The sequence below is a fragment of the Polypterus senegalus genome, chromosome 4 (genome assembly GCF_016835505.1).
Source record: "Polypterus senegalus isolate Bchr_013 chromosome 4, ASM1683550v1, whole genome shotgun sequence".
Classification (NCBI taxonomy): domain Eukaryota; kingdom Metazoa; phylum Chordata; class Cladistia; order Polypteriformes; family Polypteridae; genus Polypterus; species Polypterus senegalus.
The window spans coordinates 24,556,258-24,577,498 of NC_053157.1; the positions used below are offsets into that span (position 1 = coordinate 24,556,258).

A 21,241-nucleotide genomic window follows, 5' to 3' on the forward strand; every position below is an offset into this window, starting at 1 on the left:
GAAGTGTTTTTCTCACTGGAGTGTCATAGTGATGGTTTGTCCTTCAGGAAATTCCACCCATCTCCACACAATTTCTCTGCCTGCTCAGCCAGAGTAACGATCAAGTTTAAGGTTACCTCTCTTACCAAAAACAACAACAACAACAACATTTATTTATATAGCACATTTTCATAAAAAAGTAGCTCAAAGTGCTTTACATAATGAAGAAAATTAAAAGACAAAAAAAGAAATTAAAATAAGACAACACAAGTTAACATAGAAAAAGAGTAAGGTCCGATGGCCAGGGAGGACAGAAAAAAAAAAAAACTCCAGACGGCTGGAGAAAAAAATAAAATCTGCAGGGGTTCCAGGCCATGAGACCACCCAGTCCCCTCTGGGCAGTCTACCTAACATAAATGCAATAGTCCTCTTTGTATTTAGGGTTCTCACGGACGCTCTTGATGTTGGTGGTCATGCAGACTTCTGGCTTTTAATCCATCAATGTTGGAACATCACGGTGCTTTGAGTAGATGGTGGTGGCACAAGCCACCACCAAAAGGACACCGGAAAAAGAAACAGAAGATAATGGCCCTACGCCCTTGATTACTCAGTTTGGCTGGGGAGCCAGCCCCAGGAAGAAGTATGATTGTTTCAGACTTCTTCCATTTAAGAATTATGAAGGCCACTGTGCTCTTGGGTACTTCAGTGCTGCAGATTGTTTTGCAGCCTTCCCCAGATCAGCTCCTTGACACAATCCTGTCTCCAAGCTCTGCTGACAATTCCTTCAACTTCATGGCTTGGTCTTTGCTCTGATACACATTGTCAACTGTGGGACCTTCTATAGACAGGTATGCACCTTTCCCAATCATGTCCAATCATTTGAATTGACCACAGCTCGACTCCAAACAAGGTGTAGAAACATCTCAACAGTGATAAATAGAATGGGATGCCCCTGTGTCAATGTGATATTTCAGTTTTTTATTTTTAATAAATTTCTAAACATTTCTAAACTCCTGTTTTCATTCTTTCATTCTGTTGTATTGAGTGTTGTTTGAGAGAAGAAACAAATTTAAAATGATTTTAGTATAAAGTTGCAACATGAGATAATGTGAAAAAGTGAAGGGATCTGAATACTCTCAGAAGGCACTGTAAGTGGAGCTGACAATAAGCTTCCAATTTATGTACAAGTTGTTTAAGTTAACTTGCTCAAATATCATATATTATTTCTAATGAACAAATAAGCTTCAAGTCTTAAGCACCTTTCTATAGTGAACACCATCCCAAAGCACTTTATCCATATACAGTACATATAACTGTTTACATATATGGTGGTGCAGAGGTTAGCACTATGACCTCAGAGTTCCAATGTCCTGGCGTTAATTTTTATATACTGTACTCGTATTCTATCTTTGTGGAGTGTTGTCTACATGAACTTTTCCTTTGGATACTCCAGTTTTACTCACACATTCCCAAAGAAAACACAGGTTAGGTTAACTGAAAACCACAGAGTGTCCCATGTATGTGTGCCCTACCCCCTTTGACCCTGTATTATCTTAACCGGGGAGGGAATGCATCTATGTGTATGCTTTTTAGTTTTTTGGTTGAAGTACATCAGGTCAAGTGACTCATGCAGGGTCATGCAGCAGCCACCTAATGGTTTAAAGCCCAATTCTTCAGCTACTTCACCACACTTCCTACTTGACCCAGTGAAGTGGTACATTACTGATAATCCATCAGCATATTGGCTTATTTACACACTTTGCACAGAAGAAGGCAGAAAACAAGCAGCATTGCTTTATAAGGGTCATTTCCTAATCACTCATTTCTGTCATAAAGCGTCCGAGCAACTACATTTTTTTAAACAGCATGATTTGACAATGAGCTGCAAGTATGTGCTTGAGCCACCACATAGGAAACACACAACTCCTTTATAAAGATAGCCTTGTATAGAGAGCCATCGTGTGGCCAAATTCTCCAAATGCAAATCTATTGCATGGTAGTTTTTCTTTTTAAAATTTTGTACAACTAACTTAAAGTTAAGTGGAATTAGAGAGCCTATTCAGGGCCGTCTTAACAACATTACAGACCCCTGGGCAAAGCAGTGCACTGGAGACCCTACCTACACAACCACTCAGCAAGTCATAACATTCATAGATTAGCATGGGGCCTCTTATGCTCGTGGGGCACCCGGGCAACTGCCCAGCGTGCCCATGCGTTAAGACAGTGGTGAGCTGGTTCACATAATAATGTGAAGGCTAGTCAAGAGCCCTCTGTATATTTTTGGAGCAAGTTTTTTCGCTATACAGGATGGCCAGGTGTCAGAACTTATCCCAGCTGCATCAGGTGCAAGGCAGAAAACCAACACTGGATGGGATGTCAGTCCATTTCAAGGCATTCACATACATCCCTCAAACTCATTCCTGTTTCTTCCAGACTTCTTTAATTTCACATTTATCGAGGGCACCATGGTCCTGGAAACACTCAAAGCGTTAGAAATTGTTTTATGCCCTTGCCATGATCTATGCCTCTCCACAGTTTGATCATGGCGGTCTACAGGGAATTCTTTTGGATTTCATGATTTGTTTTTTATCCTGACATGCAGTGTGAATTGTGCAACCTTCTGTACACAGGTATGTGTTTTTCTAAAAGATGTCCAGTCTATTCAATTTGCCACTGGTGGACTCCAATCAAGTTCTGGAAACATCTCAAGGAGGATAAAAGCACATGAGGCACACGTGCCCTCCATTTGGAACACCCCAACAAATGGTTAGAGTACCTACTGTACATAAATGAGAGGTTTCAGTTTTTGATTTCTAATAAATTTGCCTTTGTCATAACATGTTCTCACTTTGACATTATGGGTTACTGAGTCCATCCAACCCTGGACAGAGCAGCAGTCTATTGTAGGGCCCACTTATACATGGCTTACAAACAGCCATCAATCAGCGTATCATAACTGCTGTAGCATAAAGTAAGACTAGTCAGGGCCATCGTAGGAATAATGCATGCTGATTCTAGAGTCACATATTGCAGTGGTGTCAGGGAAGGGTGATGTGGACCGCCCATTGAGTGCTCCTTTACAGGCCTCCTATTTTGAAGGCATTGGCGTAACATTTATTTAAATCCCTGATACCTTTTAGTTTCAGGATTAACCATCAACTTCCTGATAAACTGCGTTCTGAGCAAAAACTTAATCTCACTTTCTGCTAAATTCCCTTGCAGCTGTGTCTTAATGAATGAAAACTGTGTCATTTTTTTATGCAAAACCACCAACAAAACTAACCATGCCATACAGTATACTACCACCTAAGTACAGTAAATGTAAGTGTGAAAATGACAAATGACTGGTGTACAAGGCATCAACTGAATGCACCATACTGCATGTGTCACATTAAATTCATTAAAGTAGGAAATGAAATATAATTGTAATCATTCACAAAGATATGTTGACTTTATACTGATAAGTAGTGGAAGTGTCATTTACTGTTGTGGTGTGATTACCATTGATTACTGACTGACTCTTGTGAGACGTGCCAAGTTGATTTAATGCAAATTAATTTTTCCGCACTGATGTTCATTTCAGTGCCTGTGCGTCTATAATGCATTTTCTTGTACAGTAAAGAGTTTGCTCTACATGAATACATATGTTGAGGTACGGTGCAAGATGCAGTGTGAATAATGCACACCAAGCAGTATCAAACTAATACGTAGAACATACACCTAATCATCCACAACATTAACACGACTTGCCTAATACTGTGTAGCTCCCCCTTGTCCCACGGAAACAGCTCTGACCTGTCGACACATGGACTCCACAATATCTCTGAAGATGTCCTGTGGTATCTGGCACCAAGATGTTACCAGCAATTCCTTTTAATCCTCTAATTTGTGAGGTGGGTCCTCCATAGATTAGTCTTGCTTTTCCAGCACATCCCACAGATGCCCAACTGAATTGAGATCTGGAGAATTTGGAAGTCAAGTCAAGTCTACATCTTGAACTCTTTGTCACGTTCCTCAAACCCTTCCTGAACAATTTTTGCATTGGGGCAGGGTGCATTATCCTGCTGAAGAAGGCCACTGCCATCAGGGAAAAGAATCGCCATGAAGTGATGAACGCAGTTTGCAACTATCTTTAGGTAGGTGGTATGTGTCAAAATAACATCCACATTAATGCCAAGACTCAAGGATTCCCAGCAGAACATCCCAGAGAATCATACTGGCTTGCTTTCTTCCCTTAGAACAAGGGCCTCTAAAGGTGATGCGACAGCAAGGGGAAGGAGCAAAGAGGTGTCAGACACATGCGCATGGGAGGAGGCTGAAGGACTCACAAAGGGATAATTCCCTGCCAGACAAGGGGGCAGCAGAGTGCACTAATCATTCCTCTTTTTCTTCGGGAGACCAACCATGGGAAATTTTGCCTGGACTCGAGGACAACACTTCCGGTTCCATTAATATCACTTCTGGTTCCGAGCCTGATGACATCACTTCCCCTACCTGGCTTTAAGACTGCCAGGTTTGCCTAATTGTTGTCACTCTGTTGTTGGGCGGAGGTCTGTTGAGACATGTCATCTGGAACCAATCTTTCATTTTGGCAGCCTGATTCAAGAATAGCTGCTCCCAAACCTCTTTCTGTGTCTGTTCATTCATTTCACAGAGAACAAGCCATTTTCTCTTTGAGGAATTTCAAGTCAGTACATTGGTGCCCAGAAACAAGTTTTCTGTGGTGATAAATGCATTTTAACAGACCAGTCCATTTTTTTATGGGCCGTCAGTTGAAGAGCCCTGCCATTGTGTATCCTGCTGCCATCTCTTTCCCAGGTGAATGACGCATACGCACCCCTCCATCACATAGTCTATAAGAGAACATAATTGATCAGACCTGGCCACCTTCTCCCATTGTTTCATGGTCCAGCTCTGACACTCATGTCCCCACTGTATGCAGTTTCAGTGAAAGACAGGGGTCAGCACGGGCACTCTGACCAGTTCGCGGCTACGCAGTCCCATACACAGCAAGCTGGAATGCATTGTATGTTCTGAACCCTTTTCTCTCATGGCCAGTGTTAATTTTTTATGTAATGTGTACCACAGTAGCTCTTTTGTGGGATCAGAGCAGACAACAGTGGTGTAGCCAGGGGCACGCGAAGGGGGGCGGTCTGCCCTGGGAAGCACATTTTTGGGGGTGGCAGTACAATTCGTATGTAAGCAGCAGGGTTCGGAAAAATATCACTCATGAATGAAAAAAGTAAAATTCTCTTATTATCTACAAATGCTTCAAATATAATTTTCAGACTGTCCTTCTGTGACGGCATCAGACACAGCAGCTGAAATTTATGAGGCAATAACAAAAATAAACATAAACGTTACACTGACAATAATTTCTAGAAAGATAAACAACTAATTTACAATTTAAATTTCATTTTGTTATCAATCTGAATGACTTCTTGCTCTGCGCAGAAAACATCCCCACCTATCACTTGTACACTACACTGGTTCTGGTTTTCGCAGCATAATTTTATTAAACTAATAATCAGAACACAGCTTATCAGTGCGTCAATGCTATATTCTTGTCTAGTTGATGCTTATAAATAATTATATGTGAAAAATTATTGCTGTGTCTCTATATATTTAATTTAATTTTCTATTTAAATAGGTTAACATATTCAGATATGTTGGAGGGTGGCAAATTGAAGCACCGCCCTAAGCAGCATGAACTCTAGCTACACCACTGGCAGACAGGCTAACCTTTGCTCCCTACGCATGTAAATGAACCTCGTTCCCCCATGATCCTGCCACTGGTTCACCAGTTGTCCTTCCTTGGACCACTTTTGGCAGCTATTGACCACTGCATACCAGGAACACCCCAAAAGTCCTGCCATTTTGGAGATTCTCTGACCATCACAATGTGGCCCTTGTCAAAGTCACTCAGATCCTTATGCTTGCCCATGTTTCCTGCTTCCAACACATCACCTTCAAGAACTGACTGTTCACTTCTTGCCTAATATATCCCACCATTTCACAGGTACCATTGTAATAAGATTATTAATGTGAATTACTTCCTCTGTCAGTGGTTTTAATGTTGTGTCTGAACGGTGCATGTAGTATCTGATTGTTAATTAGGTACCGGCAGTGCCAGTGCTACGTTATTTTGTGCCCTAGGCCAACCGTGCGGCTGGGTCCTCCCCACCCAGTAATGATCTGCTCCCTAGGTGAATGCCTAATTCACCTTAATAGTTGGGTCGACGTCGGTTGTTGGACATACACATATGCTTACCGACCCGGTAATACTCTTACATAAAGGAATAGACGGCCTACTTAATAAAATCCTACCATTCCATCATGGGTCCCACTCAAACACAGACCCAAACTCACACTCATACTGGGACCAATTTGAAATTTGCTAATCAACCTAACATAATAGGAATGTAGGAGAAAGGCTGGAGTCCCCAGAAAAAAAAAATACTCTTTCAGCCACAGAGAGATACTCTACACCAGGGGCGTCCAACTCCGGTCCTGGAGGGTCACAGTGGCTGCAGGTTTTTATTTTAATCCTTTTCCTAATCAGTGATCAGTTTTCATTGCTAATTGACTCTTTTTCCCTTCATTTTAATAAGCCTTTTATTTTAAGGATTCAGTCCTCTGAATTTATATGTTTCTTCATTAAATGGCAGCCAAATAGAAATGAAATGTGAAACGAGCCAATAGATGACCAGCTAAATTGGAACGTCAAACACCAGCCAATTTCACTCCAATCAGTTTCTAAATGAGAAGCTGATTCTTGCTGTTAATTAAAGCTGTTGTTGAATATCATGTACTTGTTGCTGCTCTCATTCTGCCACAGCAAACTGTTGATTTTCTGTTTTTTTTTGAGGCCACCGTCAAAATGTTTTGGTGACCTGAGTAGACCAACATGACCAAGACCTTCACCTTTCTTTATTTTCATGTTAGCTGGTGATGTGGTGGCTCGTTTTGTGTCTCATTATTGTCCGGCTGCTCATTAAGGAATAAGAAGCAACTAAGGGGTCTGAGTCACATCAATTAAAACTAAAGGCAAAAGAAGTTAATCAGAAGCAAACACGGCTCACTAATTAAGAAGATGGTTAGAATGTAAACCTACAGTCACTGTGGCCCACCAGGACCAGAGTTGGACACTCCTGCTCTACACAGACAAAATCTGGGCATTGAATTTGAATCCTGCATGTCTGCATGTTCTACCTGTGTATTCTGGTCTTCCTCCTTCCCTACACAAAGAGGTGCAGGTAAAATTATTTGGTGACTCTAAATTGTCCCAGTTAGAATGTGGGTTGTGGGTATGTCCAAGAGTGGACCTTGAAAAGGACTGGCAACTCATCCGCAGTTGGTTCTTGACTTGTACCCCATATTGCCCACATGAGCTCTTTCCCCATAATGCTGAATTGACTGTGTGAGTAAAGAATATTATGTTGTGCTGTGCTATCTGTCTGCGGTGGGCTGGCGCCCTGCCCGGGGTTTGTTTCCTGCCTTGCACCCTGTGTTGGCTGGGATTGGCTTCAGCAGACCTCCGTGACCCTGTAGTTAGGATATAGTGGGTTGGATAATGGATGGATGGATGTTGTGCTGTTTTGTTACTTTTGTTATTAAAATGAACAGCCCTGTTCCTGCTCCTCCTCTTCATAATTTGCCTGTAATTTATGAGGTATGCATTTATGACAAACACTGTAGGCTCTGTGATTTATTGTGTAAGGATGACAGATGTTCTGAGGTAAGACGGTTCAACTCACTAGTCATGGAGAGCAGCAATGTGTGTTGCATCTTGATTAGCACAAGTAAGTAAAAATGTCTCTTTTCTCTGTGCATGTGACAATAATGACAATATAAACTCTATAAACCTGGGGTTCCAAACTCAGAACATGGAACACAGCAATGGCTGGTGGTTTTTGTCCAAGCCAGTTTCTTAATTAGGAGCCAGTTACTGCTTCTAATGAAATAGACACGTGTCTTCATTTGTGCTTTGAATATTCAGAATCTTCAATTGTTTATTTATTTATTTTTTTTACCTACAACCAAAAAATAGTCAGATACAAAATGACCAGCTAACTCAGGGCTCTGAGACTCAGCCTCAGGAGGGGCACAATTTTCACTCCTGTCAATTACAATCTAATTCCTACATTTAATGAGATACATTACTTAATTTTATGGCTTGTTTTCTGTTCTTATTTTTTTCACACCAGTTATTTACAAACTTGTTCATTTTCTATTTTCTGAGAGTACCCTTAAAATACTTTGAAGACTACAGACTGATTTTTCTCACACCTTCACTTAATTTCCTCCAAAACAGAAACAAACGTTCTGAACTGTAAAATGGGAGTTATTTAAAATGAAGGTAAAGGAAGTGTGTGCCATTAGTCGCAGTATCTGATTAGTAATGAAATAAGTGACTGGCATGATAATCTACAGCCACCTCAACCCTCCAGTATCTCATTTAGGAACCATAATAAGAAGCAAGTTTCTATTTTTTTCTCCAATACTGGCCTTTTTTTTCTGTATGATGCGTTGGCGCCCCCTAGTGGCTGTTTGTTAAAATGCAAGGGAGTGTGTACTGTATAGATTTTTATAGTGATTGGCACACAAAGCCCCGTTAAGCTTTTAAAACATCTCTTCTGAATATGCAGGAAAAAGATTCGAAGCTTCGAAAATACATCTGTTTGATTAAAAAATAATCACAGCAGCCATGAGCCCGATATAGCCCATGAATTCATCGCTCTTGTTGATCGCATATAGTTACTATCGGACAGGTGAGCCAAAACATGCGTTCATTTTGATCTTATGGCAATTATGTTATCATTAGTCATAAATATGTAATTTGCTGGCATTATGTACATTGTACTTGAAACGCGGCAATGGCTTCTCCTTCTTCACTGACTCTTTTAGGTACCTCACTAAACTTAAGAAAGAATTCTTTTGAGACGTTGGCAAGCTTGTCGTTTTCATCGGATCCCCTGCAGATGGCACTAAACTGTTCATTGCTTTGATGGTATGTCACATAAAACTGCTGACTACTCTTGCCCAGGTTCATGTAACTCGGCAGCGCAGTTACAAAAATCAGACCCGGCGAGACGCTGCCATTCATTATGGTCCACCATTGATTCATAATTAAGCGACCCCTTTATCACGTCAGCGCGGTTTTTGCTGCGAGACAATATGGAAGATTAATATTTTTCCATTAGTACTTGGGGAGTAATTGCCCTAAGGGGCAAAGAAAATCATATCAGGATTTAGGGAATGTGCCTATGGACCTGGGCAGACATTAGAAAGATTAGAGAATGTGCCTGCAGTAAGCTAGCAGGGGTTCTCAAATTCAGTCCTGGGGACCCTCTGTGACTGCAAGCTTTTTTCCAACCAGATTCACAATAACAGATCTCATTTAATTTTTTGGTCTTTTTTCTCTTCCCTTATTCTACATTCAGAACAGCACAATAGTATCATTTTACATGTATAAAATATTTAGAAGCATTTCCATTCATCCATTTTCCAACCCGTTGAATCCAGACACAGGGGTCTGCTGGAGCCAATCCCAGGAAGGGCGCCAACCCACCACAGGACACACACACACCAAGCACAATTTACAATTGCCAATCCACCTAACCTGCATGTCTTTGGGAGGAAACCGGAGGAGCCCCACGCAGAGCATGCAAACTCCACACAAGGAGGACCCAGGTCTCCTAACTGCAAGCCAGCAGCACTACCACTGCGCCACTGTGCCGCAGTTAGAAATAGTTATACTGTAGTTTGAAATGCTTAACTCATTTTTTTTTCTATTATTTTGATCATTTTCTGTGTAGTTTGCTTCTTTCGCCCTAACAGGAGCAGAAAGTAGAAGAAGTTGAATCCTAATAATGACAATTAAAAAGAAGCATAGCAGACACCTGGGAAAACAATGCTGAATGATGAAAGGCTGCAATTACTTTAGTGTCGGACACACTAATTAGTAAATAATGGATGAAATAACCAGAAAACCTGGAAAAGAACAGTGAAAATCAGGATGAAAATATAGTTAAAAAGTAAAAAATACTTTTGCCATATTGCTTAGTACATTTTAGTAAAACATTTACCAAACTTAGTTTTGTAATTTTTACACTGACTCCAAAACACAATTCAAATAAAAAACAAAAGTTGATTGGAACAAAAACCTGCAGCCACAGGGGGCACTTAGGACCGAGGCTAAGAACCACTGGGCTAGATGATTAAAGACACGTTATAAATTTATATACAGAACAATAGTATAGCATGGCATTTACTTCATTGTTAAGTAACAGGTTCCACACTTCTGTGCTCCTAATTTAATTCAATACCTTCTGTTTATAAGATATGAGCTGCAGTTTCTCAGCCCATTTCGTACCACATGGGTCTGCACAAATCTTTGAAGCACTCAGAGCGCTGCCAGGGCCATAGACATAGAATTACTAGATGCTGCATGACCAGCAGCATCGTACGTCAACGCCGCCATATTGCGAGTGGCACTGCTGTGGAGTGAAGTAATGGATAAAGATGCCTCACGCATGTGCTGCTTGGGATTGTACAAACTGCTGTACTCTCCAAACCAGATCCTGGGGGATTACATTTCATAGGTAAGGTTTGTGAAGGACAGCCAGGTCCCATGCCCGGCAGGGATGCCCCTGCTGCTTATGTTCTGGGGGAGCCACAATGGGCAGTCCTATACCTTCCCCGGGATGCTTGGTGGCATCCTCCCTGGCTGACGGTGATTCCTCAACCACCCGCAGGGCTCCACGGGAGATGGAGTCCTCCACAGCCTGGTTGGGGGCTTGGATGGCCGCTAGGGGGAGCTGCATGGACTCGGCAGCCTGGCTGGACAAATCTTCAGCCCCACCTGGAGGTGCAATTGGGACCAGGTGGTCAAGCACCTGCAACACTTCCGGGTGGGTTATAAAAAGGGCCAGCCACCACCACTCAGAGAGCCAGGGTTGGGAGGAGGAGGACTAAGCTTGAGGAGGAGTGGTGGAATAGAAGAAAGAGAGTGTTTTGTGTTGTGATTGCTGTTTGGGACTGTGTATTGCCTGTGGGTCACGGGAAGGATGTGTGCCCACGGGTGAAGAAAAATAAAAGCCTCTGTTTATTTTGGGCATGCCTCTGCGTCAGTCTGTGCCGGGTCGGCCGCTTATATAGCGTCTTTCACAGGTTGAACAATTGTTTTGGTTATATTTGGCCATTAGAAAATCCCATTTTATTATCTTAACTTTAGCTACGCCAGGCTAAGATAGCAAAGCTATGCATTTATGTGCTCAAGTGAGCCTCCAAACAACGTTTTGGCTAAACGTATTCAGTCACTAACTATGTAGATTGTTGTTAGCTTTTAACATTTCCCAAACTTTGAAGGTTTCTCAAAGAAATCCACCTCAGGAAGCAGTGGGAGGCAGATTTTGAGAAAGCTGTCCTGTGTTGTGTGCCATGCTAGTTTGGTAACATGCTATTCCGGTATCATATGATCAAAGCTACCACTTGCTCACATTAAAAAACAAAGGAGGTCTGATGATTCCTTCTGAGGGTACAGTCAAGGTGGTCAAAGTAGCTGAGTGTGTTATCTTGTCGACATGAGGGCAAGCTGTCAGTGTCATCTTTGATCGATCAGTTTGTTCGGGCTGAGATTGGTTCAGATTATGTGTTTTTACTCAAGGAGCACATCGAGAAAACACAGTTTGAAATTGGCAACCATCATTTTATGCTCATGTCTTTAGTTGTGTCTGTCTTCCACAAACTAAGGCTGCATATTGCCAGACTGAATACTTTCAAATTTCAGAGTGGCAACATATGGAAAAAGCTACGTAAGACAGTTCTGTTTCAAGGATTTTACATCCTATCCTGTATATATTTAAGTAGCCACACTGTGTGTGTGTGCGTGTGTGTGAGAGATTGAGAGAGGAATGAGTGAAATGTTTTCAGAAATTATTAAGCCAATCTGTATACAATACTGTGGTGGGCTGGCACCCTGCCCAGGGTTTGTTTCCTGCCTTGCACTCTGTGTTGGTTGGGATTGGCTTCAGCAGACCCCCATGACCCTGTAGTTAGGGTATTGCAGGTTGGATAATGGATGGATGGATGTATACATTAAAATTGTTTATTTTTGTCATTGAGTTTATCATTTCACTGTTAAAAGAAAGACCAGACTGCCAGTTGCAGTCTTACTATTTTGACTTTCAGACATTGGTCAAGTTTGTGTCTCAATAATTAATAATAATAATAATAATACATTTTATTTAATAGGCACCTTTCTTAGCACTCAATGTCACCTTACAAAAAAATTAAACAACATTAGTAAAATTAAAACAAAAGAATGATAAATCACAAAGAAATAATTAGCAAACAAATAAAGATAACTGGCAGTAATGGAGCAAAATTCGCAATTGGTATGCCAGTTTGAAAAGATAAGTTTTGAGGGTAGTTTTAAAATGTGCTATTGAATCGAGCGGACGAATATGAGAGAAGAGAATTCCCGAGTTGAGGAGCACTATGAGAGACGCTCGAGCTCCCATAGCACAGAGTTTGATGTGTGGTGCAGAAAGTACAGCTGCAGATGAGAATCTGAGTGTCAGTCTGGAGGAGATCAGTGAGGTTGTGGAGAGCTTTAAATGTTCAGAGTGGTATTTAGTATTGTATTCAGTAGTTAATAGGGAGCCAGTGAAGTTGAGAGAGAATCAGTGTAATATGTTTAGTGGATTTAGAACAGCAGGTTATTATCCTGGCAGCAGAATTTTGAAGAAGTTGTAAGCGATGGATACGTTTTTGTGGGATGCCAGATAGAATAGCATTACAGTAATCTATACGTGAGGTGACTCGGGCATTAACCAATACTTGAGTACTGTGCTGCGTAAGAACAGGACGGCTAGAAATGTTTCAGAGATGGAAGAAGGCAGTCCAAGAAATGTTACTTATGTGAGAGGAATTATTTAATATTTAATATATTATTATTATTATTATCATTATTATTATTATTTAATAATTGTCATTATTAGTGTATAAATGGATATAAATAATTGCATTTAAACAATTCACCAAAATCTGTTGTATGTAAACAATACTGTTTTAAATGTTATTATTTTTTCATCAGAAAACCCGATTTCCACGTCTACCTGTATAAGTTTAAACGGCACTTTTGCCACTCGCAATAGGGCGGACGTGCTGATGTATCGTGTCGACTGGGCAACACAATGAATGCAACGTCTATCTATATATGTCTATGGCCAGGGCTTCAATGATGTTTGAAGCGTCAAACGTCATCAGTCACGTGGTTGTAAAACGTCACTACACTGCATCCAAGGAGTGCGCTTCGTTGAACCGATACAATCCTCGAAGTCTCGGTCAAGCGTCCCATCTCCACATTTTTTTATTTATCTAATTCTTTATCTATTTTATGTACCTGATTATCCAATTTAGAGGCCATCACCTTCTGCTCTGAATAAATCAGAAAGATTTATTACAAAGATTTATAAGGGTCATTGTTAGAGTTCATGTTTTATAAATATTGTTGTCCAATACCTAATTCTTCTTCTTTTTTCTCCAGATGAATATTAAAATTTATTTGAAAATGAAAACACTGCAGCCACTTATAACTTAGTTAGAAATTTACTCAGAGACACACAGAATAGCCCACTAGATGCAAATCCTAATAACAATATATCAGTAAGATCTTTCTCATCCATAAAGCGCTTCAATGTACCACGTTAATGTTAAAATGTCTCCAAAGGGTGGATATTGTGATAAACATAGAAGAAAAGGTGAATGTAATAATTTTATATGTTCAATTGTTCATTAAAAACCTTTGAGCTGTGGCCAGTTGGGGGCACCACTGAGTCTCAAACCCCAGACACAACTACAGAAGGACAGTCCCAGGTTCAATCAAAGACTATTTTTCAAACAGTACCTCTGATGACATCTGCCCCTCAGTAGTACACAATTCAATCCAATCCAACCTTTTTCTTTTCTTTTCTCCTCCACTCAACCCTGGCAAGTGTTGTCCAACTCCTCTCCCCACACCGACTCTCTGGGCCAAGTCTTTTAACACCCAACCTGGGAGTATCACTGGTGCTTAATCAATCGCTTCTGGGAAGCACTTATGAGCTCGGATGGACCACACTGGTCCTTCTAAAGTCAATATCCAACCGCTCCCCCTTGGCGACCCCTACAAAACCCGACAGGGCAACTGCATGAGACCACAATTCCCATGCTGCCCTGCAGGTATCCAACCTGGGGCTTGTTCAATAGGATGCTGTACCTGAGTGTATAGGGGGATTCTCTACTCATAGCAGGCAGTGACTCAGGCCCAACCAGGGTGTCCCTCTGGGACTGCTGGGATGCCAGCTCCAGTGTAATTCCTGCTGCAGCATCCTTCCTTTTCCACAACCTGGCATGGAAAGAGAATATCACAGCTCCCTCGCTGACCTTCCATTATAGAGGTCTCCTGGCCAAACAAGGAAGCAGGGTCCATCCCAACTGGGATTCCAGTTCAACCCTCACAGTACATAAGCCTTTCACACATGAGGCTTTCTCCTCCATTGCCAATCAGTGCAAAGTACATTGGAAAAGTGAAATCAAGTTTGTTGCTCTAATCATAACCTCCAGCATTACCTTCATCAACAAATTCTTTGTCTTCAGTCTTCACTGTAAAGTTCAGGCCATCAGGAAATTGGTTTCTCATTATATGGATGAATGGAGATGGACATGATGTCACCTCATAGAAGCTGCACCCCGTTTTAGTTTCAAGATCGTCACCAACTGTGTGGAAAGCTCATGTTGATTTTATCCAGTGGCTCTGGTTACTTCCAAAGGTCCAGAGGCATGGTATTTTTTTTATTAATATATATTTTAATTAGCCATACTAAATTGGCCTAGTGTTGTCATTGAGTGCATGTGACTGGATGAGTGTCACTTGCAAAGAGCTGGCATCCCATCTTACACTGAATGCTGCCTTCACACATTTGGGGAGAAATGAGCTCTGTTCCTCATGGACTTTTAGGCATTAAAGGTTAGGATAATGTAAGGGTGTCTTTACAGAATATGTTACCTACTACAGAAAAAAGATGCTCTACCTCCTTCTTGTCCATTTCTGCGACGGTACTTGATGAGGGCAGCTTTTGTGGTGAATGCAGCAATGCCTCTGCTTCTTGATTGTTTTCTTCCTTAAGTTTCACAGGAGACACTAAATACAAAATGTTAAATAACACTGAATGCTAGAACAAACATGGAGTAAAAGATTAAAGATTAAATCTAGGCAGACTGCTATTGAATCAGGTTAATACTGTTTATAGACCCCACTACTGGGGAAGAGGGTGGAACCTATCATGGAGGCATCAGGGGCAAGATAGGACCTAGCCAGTTAAAGACAGGACACATTTGCTTAAATGGAACAAATTGGGAGTTGCTAATTAACCTAACATGCACACCTTAGGTTGTGAGAGAGAAGCTGGAGAAGACAAAGGTTTAGTTCATCCTTAATATAATGATCACTTATTCTAAATAATGTAAATGCTCATTATAGCATTTTTGGGGGTGACTACATTAAATAATAATAAATAATACTATAAAATCCATTTAGGGGTGGCACAGTGGCGCAGTGGTAGCGCTGCTGCCTCGCAGTAAGGAGACCTGGGTTCGTTTCCCAGGTCCTCCCTGCGTGGAGTTTGCATGTTCTCCCGGTGTGGGTTTCCTCCGGGTGCTCCGGACAAAGCCATGCAGGTTAGGCGCATTGGCGATCCTTAATTGTCCCTAGTTTGTGTGTGTGCCCAGCAGTGGGCTGGTGCCCTGCCCAGGATTTGTTCCTGCCTTGTGCCCTGTGTTGGCTGGGATTGGCTCCAGCAGACCCCCGTGACCCTGTAGTTAGGATATAACGGGTTGGATAATGGATGGATAAAATCCATTTAATTCAATTTAGAGTTCCAGGGTATCAGAGTTTATTCATGCAACACCTGGCACAAGGCAAGAAAAAGCCTTGGATGAGGTGCCACTCCACCACAGTTTCAACTCACACATAATAAACATGGACAAATGTGTTGGTACTCCTCCACAAAAACAGAAGAACCCACAATTGGCTCTGAAATAGCTTGAAACTGCCACAAGTTATTGGCAATCACCATTGTTTATTCTACAATATATGTAACAAAAATCAGACTTTGCTTTAGAGTTTTGGCATGGCATTGACAAAAATGATGGGACCCATAACCTAATATGTTGTTGCCCAACCTTTAGAGGCAATCACTTGTAGCAAAGCTGCATGACTTAAGAAACTCAACTGCTGTCAGACCCCACTGTGGCCCTATTTGGACGTCTGAAGAGAGCGCAGGGACTGCTGGGGACAAGTTTGGCCAGCGGGAGCTTTGAAAACGGAAGTTGGCTAGACAGTAAGGAGTCTTGTTGTTTGTGTGTGAGTTCACTCGTCTGTCTTGCGAGCAATACCATCACCTGTGGATTATTGTCTTTATCCTGGATCATCACACTTGTATGGATGTATGGACAGTCTTGTGCCTGCCTGTCGTGTAAGTAGTGAGTTGGATCGATCATCATGCTTCGTCTGAGGGAGCGCTCCTAAATCTCACCACTCCTCGCCAAATTAGGAATACTGGTAGAACTGTTCGTACATTACTTACAGCAGGCTATTCACTGGATCATCATTTTTCTTCTTCATTCCATATCATATGCTGCCGCTGCCTTTGGATTGTGTTATGGACTTTACCATTATTGTTTATTTTTAAGTGTTTCTCATGCTTGTTGCTGTTGCTGTATTAAGTTAATTTGGGGATCATCGATTGGTTGCAGGAGAGGGATTGTACCCTCTATTTTTATTTAATATATTCAGTTTGATTATTGGTTACGCCCTCTTGTTTCCGTGTCTCTGTGTTTGAGTGGTGCGAGTCGGGCTAAGGCTGGGAGCATTCCTGGGTCTCCACCGAAAAAATAAACAAATCATCGTAATTGCTGCGTGGCACTACGTGCCGCTACACACTACAAACAAGCAATTCCTGGAGCACTCAGTTAGACTTCTGCTCCTGTCCATAGGTAGCTTGGCCCCACTTGTCCTGAGCAAACTGCTCCAGCAGGGGGCCTACTCATCTAGATTGTTCTGATGTTCTAATGTTCTACTCTGTCTTTGCTATTTGCACCATTCAGCCCCCTGGGCTGCTTAGAAATTTAAGTGGTCCTTGTTATATATACAGGTCTGATCTCCTGCCCATACTTAAACTGCAGTTCTCTTTCTAACCTCATGTTTTCTTTATATTACTTATGGGAGCTGCACCTTCAAGTGTGATTAATTAGTTCCAACACCTTTAACCTGCAGGTTCATAACATCCATTCTTTACAATAATAATGAGAAGATAATGCAGCCATGAGGAACTTTATATTGTAATGTAAATAATGTTAGTTCAGTGGAGGCTTATTGAACAGCATTTACAGAATTTCTTTCCTCTTCCATTCCTTCCCAGATAGTTGACTTTTTTTGTGTGTGTTTTTTTCTGTACCAACTTCTTGAATGCGTGCCTCCCCCAGACTTTTGATTAACTAGTACTGAGGATCCAAGTGGCTGTCTAATGAGCAAAAAGGGAAAATATACAAAACATACAAGCTGAAGTAACTACTCTCAAGGTAAGATTGAAACAGTAAACTAATTTGTAGATGAAGTTGCAGAAAATGCTTCTCCATTTCAAACATTTCACAAATTCACCAATGCTTTTCAAAGAGAGATTTTAAAATTTCAGAACTTCATACAGCACAATCTGTTTCAGATATCTCAAAAAAACCTGAACTGTCTTGACAAATTTTCCTTGATGGATAAGTGTGCCACATTTTTACAGAAATGGTCCATTAAGGGGCATACAAACACACAGCCATTGAAATAGGTGCCTTCACAGATTATATACAAACAAACCTCACACATAGTAACAAGCACAAACCTAAACCAAAAAATACTATATTATTTGAAAAAATGAAAAAATTGCCTTTTCAGAAACAAAAATTATTTACAGTAGGCATCTGTTAACACAGAAACCGCAGTCTTTAATAGTCCTCTCAAGTGACTGCAGCTCACAAGATGGCAAATTCAGGCAGTGGCCCCTCGCCCTGTCAAGTAACAACAGGACTGGGAACACTGGATTGGATAGAAACAATGAATACACCAAAATATGAAGAAAATAATTGGAAAGGATTGGGGAAAATGAAAAATATAAGAGAAAACGTTAATATTTTATAAGTCACACAAGTCTGAGCCATGAAGAAAATTTAGAATTGCCAGTTAAGATCATTTGTGTTATGGTTGATGTTTTTATTTAAGTTTTCCTGGGGTTTTCCTTTGATCCCAAAAAATCTATTACACACATCTTTTCTAATACAGCAATTCCATTCATGATGTTACTTTTATGCTTGAAGAGTTTATTTAAAAGTTGATTATTTTTTCATTTTTGTTTTGTTTATAGGCGTTGCAGTGTTGAGAGTTTCACATCTCATGTTACAATAGTAAAGCATCCCATGATGCACTGGGACTGTGCAATGATGACTTAATCTGCTCAACTGTATATAAAGGTCACCTCACATGGTTCCGACTCATCTGTAAATTGTATTATTATTTAGCAATAATGTGCAACTTTCTTTTTGATTTTCTGCAATTTTTGGTGTAATGGTAGTGGCTTTGAAGATCATTTTCTTGACTCCCAGAAAAACTTTCCCAGTTTTAAACCCTGGCTTTACTTTTCTGACCACATCTACTCTCCTGGTTCTTCAGTCTGATTTTTTCCTTGCCATTTAGTACAATCTGCATGTCTTTGAGATGTGTGGTGAAAACTGAACTGAACAGAGAAAAATCCATGCAGCTACTCGAAGAACAAGTAAAATTTTCACCAACAACAATATAATCTGTGTGACCTCCCTTTGCCACCAAGCCCCAAATTCCAGACACAGCCCCACCAAGACAGTCCCAGGTGCAAATAAATGTTTTTTATTCACAATGCATTTTCCAGTCCACACCACAATCTCCAATCCCCAATATGTCCTTCCGTTCCTCCAATTCAGTTTTGCCCTCTAACTCCTGACTCTGACTCAACTGCTAGTGTGAGACTGCTTCCTTTTATGAAAGACCTAGGAGTGTTTCTGGAGCCACGGCCTTGCATAACAAAAGCACTTCTTGGCCATATGGAATCCTCCCAAATCAGGGAGGTGTTTTCCCAACAGTGCACCCTGGTGGCACCCAAGGGCCCTGACATGGCTACTCTTTGAAACTACACGTCCCTGGCTGGGGCCAAAGCAGAGGAACACTGCACCCTCACACACTGAAGTGTTCAAAATCCCCCAGTTGATTCATTATTCTTTTATCCTGACTGGGAAAAGAATCAATAATCATCCCGGTTGGGATGTGTCTCTTCACACATTGTCCTCCTGTTACGGCCTCCCAGCTGGGCAAGATCTCACTTTCCATCCCAGTCAGGACACCAGTTCATAAACTGTGCAACTTACATCCGGCATTCAAACCTGGCACACTGGCTCAGTAAGACAGCAACACTAACTACTGTATTACCTAACTATTCATCTAACAATGCAAATCCATCCATCCATCCATTATCCAACCCGCTATATTCCAACTACAGGGTCACAGGGGTCTGCTGGAGCCAATCCCAGCCAATACAGGGCGTAAGGCAGGAAACAAACACTGGGCAGGGCACCAGCCCACCACAGGGCAATTATTATTATGATTATTATTAATAATAATAAAAATAATAATACATTTTATTTATACAGCGACATGTTTGAGAAACCCTGGGGTACACTGTATAATAAATAATGTGGACTCCCTTCTATGGTGGCCCTGATGAAAAAAGTACATCAACACCATCTTGTCATCTTTTTTGCATTAATTTGAAGTATTTACTTTTAGTGGTCTCAATTTGTTTCATTTTTTAAAAATCTTAATCTTAGCAACAGGCTTTACATGGCTTACTGCGGCAAAAAAAACTCTCCTCACCTTCAGGCGTTAAGGTTGTCTCCAGTGGCTCAATTGTCTGTTCGGAGTCAGAAGTGTTTTCAGAAGTTGATGACTGATCCAAAGCAAGTTTCTGACAGACGTTATCAAACTCGGTGCTTAGTGACCGCTGCCATCCTGTGACCAAGGGGCTACTAGCAACAGGGAGCTGAGATCTCAGTCTTCTCACTATTCGGCTTTTAAATCTGGTGTAGGATACCTTTCCTCTGTCAGAGATCTGTAAGAAGGAGATGGATGAAGATCTTGTAGATATGATAAATCTTCACAACTGAACAGAAATGCATGTCCAAGTTTACATAGTTTATAGGGGCACAAATACAAGAAGACCACACTACATAATTAGGAGCTATTGTAATTGTATAATTGGAAAATCACTCTGCATGTCAGGTATTGTCTTTTAGAATCGTAATATCAAAAGTTTATAATGCCATCATCACTAAGATTTAATTTAGAAAGGTCTCTCTCCACACCAGGAATAATTCTAAGGGGCTCAAAAATATAATTTTAATTTTGCAAGTATGCTTTAAATAAAATAAACACTACAGAGAGTCATATGGAGAACCTAATTAGAACATTAAAATAATTGCGATGAGAACAGGATGTTCATCCCAAAAAGCTCATCCATCCTATTCACCTAGTATACTGACAAGAATTAGTAATAGAAAAAAATGAAAAAATGACCATAAGATGGGGGTCAAAAAACAAGGGCAAACAATTTGTTAGCCAGAAAGTCAACAAAATAAACGATTTCATTCAATTGCAGTCTTATAGCAATCCACCAAACCTCGGATACCCAGGAACTGCAGAGGACCATTTTGACCCTGTTGCCCAGATGACATCAAAAACAAGCTCACTCTGGGGAATTCTGGGGAAGATTCTATTGAGGGTGGGCACAGAAGGGGTTAACTTTAAACCAGGAGGTGTGGTACAGTGACACTCATTTCAGTAGCTATTTACGGACTGAGTGTTCATGTCTCAGTAAAGAGTCCATAGCCGTTTACCTTCTGTAAAAAATAATCTCAGGTTAAACTAGTCCTGTGTGAATCAACATGTCAGTAACATTTCGTCATTGCATGTGAAAAAGGCATTACCACCCAGGATTCTTTACATGGACAAATTTATTGGTACTCCTCTGTGAAAAAAGAAGAAACCACAATGGTCTCTAAAATAACTTAAAACTAACAAAAGTAATTGTCACCCACCATTGTGTGTTCTGTATTCAACAAAAATCTGACTTTGCTTTAGAGTTTTGAT

At 40.9% G+C, this 21,241-nt stretch overlaps 1 protein-coding gene across 1 annotated transcript in view; it reads right to left on the minus strand.

Annotated features, from left to right (window-relative positions):
* The window catches only part of LOC120527193 (cell division cycle protein 20 homolog B-like), a 95,508-nt gene that overhangs the window by 45,390 nt on the left and 28,877 nt on the right, over positions 1-21,241 (minus strand). Inside the window, exons 3-4 of the mRNA XM_039750349.1 lie at positions 19,970-20,204; positions 15,057-15,166 (exon numbers count right to left, since the gene is read on the minus strand). Of these exons, the coding sequence (XP_039606283.1) occupies positions 15,057-15,166; positions 19,970-20,204 (345 nt within the window). The remainder of the gene's footprint in view (positions 1-15,056; positions 15,167-19,969; positions 20,205-21,241) is intronic.